At 41.6% G+C, this 2,248-nt stretch overlaps 1 protein-coding gene across 1 annotated transcript in view; it reads right to left on the bottom strand.

Annotated features, from left to right (window-relative positions):
- Positions 1 to 2,103: 2,103 nt before the first annotated feature.
- LOC104809177 overlaps positions 2,104 to 2,248 on the bottom strand; it is a 35,467-nt gene continuing 35,322 nt past the window's right edge. Inside the window, exon 4 of the mRNA XM_010535064.1 lies at positions 2,104 to 2,194. Within this exon, the coding sequence (XP_010533366.1) occupies positions 2,104 to 2,194 (91 nt within the window). The remainder of the gene's footprint in view (positions 2,195 to 2,248) is intronic.

The raw sequence follows: 2,248 nt of genomic DNA, 5'->3' as shown, positions 1-2,248 counted from the left end.
AACATGAACTTGTAATGCTCTTAGAACTTATATTTCATCATTGAGAAATGAGAAAATTTGAAGTATCTAAGTAAGAAGATTTGATCTTTTGAGAGAAAGATGATCTTGGATTAGAGTTTAAAGTTCCACCATGAATGCATATAAATCACATAATCATATTCTTAATGCTTGTTCATCGAATTAAGTTCATACCGATTCCCATAACGTCTTTTGATATTGAATCCAACTTTGTTTTTCCCATCCTCTTTGATAATCAAAAGTTTGAATCTTGATTTAGTTCACTAGATTTTTAGAAATATTGTTAGAAACAAAATTCCATTCCCTTGGGACGAACCTTAAGTACCATCGATATAACCGTGCACTTGCGGTTGTGTGTGCTTAAGTGACTTATAAATATTAAAGCTTGATCAAACTACGCACACTACTTAGCACGCATCAAGTTTTTGGCGCCGTTGCCGGGGAACTCGTGAAAATTGTTTTTGACGATAACTCTTTTAGTCTTGTGAACTTTCACCACGCCTTAAGTAAATCCATCTTTTTGTAATCTTGATAAATTTGTTCATTTCGTCTTTCTTGTTTATAATCCATTTTCCCTTTATATTTTTATTTCTAGTATACTTTGAAATTTTTTTTTGAATATTACAGGATGTTCGGTGCATGACCCGAAGTAGTGGAAGTGACAACTTGCAACCATACGACCCCGAAATTGAAAGAACGTATATCACTCGAAGAAGACAAACAAAAATGGCGGGCGTCAATAATCAACCACCACGACTTCCACCACCCCCTCAAGCACCAGAACCAGCCTTACGACGGGAGCCACGAGCCGAGACGTACGGTGACTACAACTCACCCAAACCCACAGAATTCCTGTCATGCATCCGAAGGCCACCGATCAATCGAACAAACTTTGAGCTCAAACCAGCATTTATTCAAATGCTCGCAAGCAAAACTTTCGGAGGATGGCCTCATGAAGATCCCAATGTTCACCTCGCAACATTCAAGAAAATGTGCAAATCAATGATTGTCGAAGGCGTATCTGAAGAGGCAATCTTTTTATGGGCGTTCCCATACTCCCTGGGCGATAAAGCGGAACAATGGTTATTCAACTTAAAACCTGATTCCATCCATACATGGGAACAAATGGAGCACAAGTTCTTGGAGGAGTACTTTCCGCCTCACAAGACGGCAAATTTCAAGGTGAAAATAAATAATTTTGTTCAAGAGAACGGCGAAAGTCTTTACGACGCTTGGCAAAGGTTCAAAGGTTACCAACGAGCGTGCCCACATCATGGCATGGATCGAAGGCACCTAATCTCAACCTTCGTTGAAGGGTTAAGGAAAGACATAAGACGTTGGATAAATGCCGCTGCTGGAGGTTCTATCCGCAACCTCACTTTTGAGCATCTCGAGGAATTAATTGAAGAAATGGCGAGAGATCGGGGCGATGACATGGATGAGTACGACCGAAGGGGAAACATAAAGTCTAAGGGTGAGTCAAGTGAAGTCCAATCCCTACGAGCACAAGTCGCCAAACTCACAGTTCTATTGGAGAATTCAAATGCGGTGACATCAATTCCACAAGACTCAAGCTACAATTACACCATGCAGACCCAAGAACAAGAGGTCGAGAATGTCAACTATGTGGCGAACAACCCCTACTCAAATACATACAATCCAGGTTGGCGTAATCACCCAAACTTTTCTTACAAAAACACCGGAAACACAGAAAATCTGGCCAATCAACCCCAAGCCCCAAGAATACTCCAAAGACCCCAACATTTTCAACCATACGAGCAACGCTATCAACCACAAGTAGCGCAACCCGTACTTGCACCGCAGCCGCAACCCAAAGATGAGCTTAAGGAATTGCTCCTAAGCATGCAGAAACAACTGTCTGCTGATATTAGACAAACAAACAACGAGATTCGAGGGATGAAGAATGATCAAGACGATATCCGCAAACAAGTCGAGGGAATCAACACACATCTGAAGCTCCTAGACAATCAAGTTGCCCAAATGGCGTCATCTTCATCAAGGCCCATGGGAACACTTCCTGGAAGACCTGAGCCTAACCCTCGGGAGCATTGTAATGTTGTTGAGCTAAGAAGCGGGAGAAAACTTGAAGATATTAAATCCAAGGAGAAACAAATCAATAAAGACGGAGGTAAAGACGATGTTGTCGATCCCGACCCTGACATCAAGGTGGCAAAAGAAGACATCCAAGATAAGTCATACATTCTACCAT

This window comes from Tarenaya hassleriana, unplaced genomic scaffold (assembly GCF_000463585.1).
Source record: "Tarenaya hassleriana unplaced genomic scaffold, ASM46358v1 Cleome157, whole genome shotgun sequence".
NCBI lineage: Eukaryota > Viridiplantae > Streptophyta > Magnoliopsida > Brassicales > Cleomaceae > Tarenaya > Tarenaya hassleriana.
The sequence above is the reverse complement of the archived record's forward strand: the minus strand, read 5'-3'. Positions and strand labels throughout refer to the sequence as shown.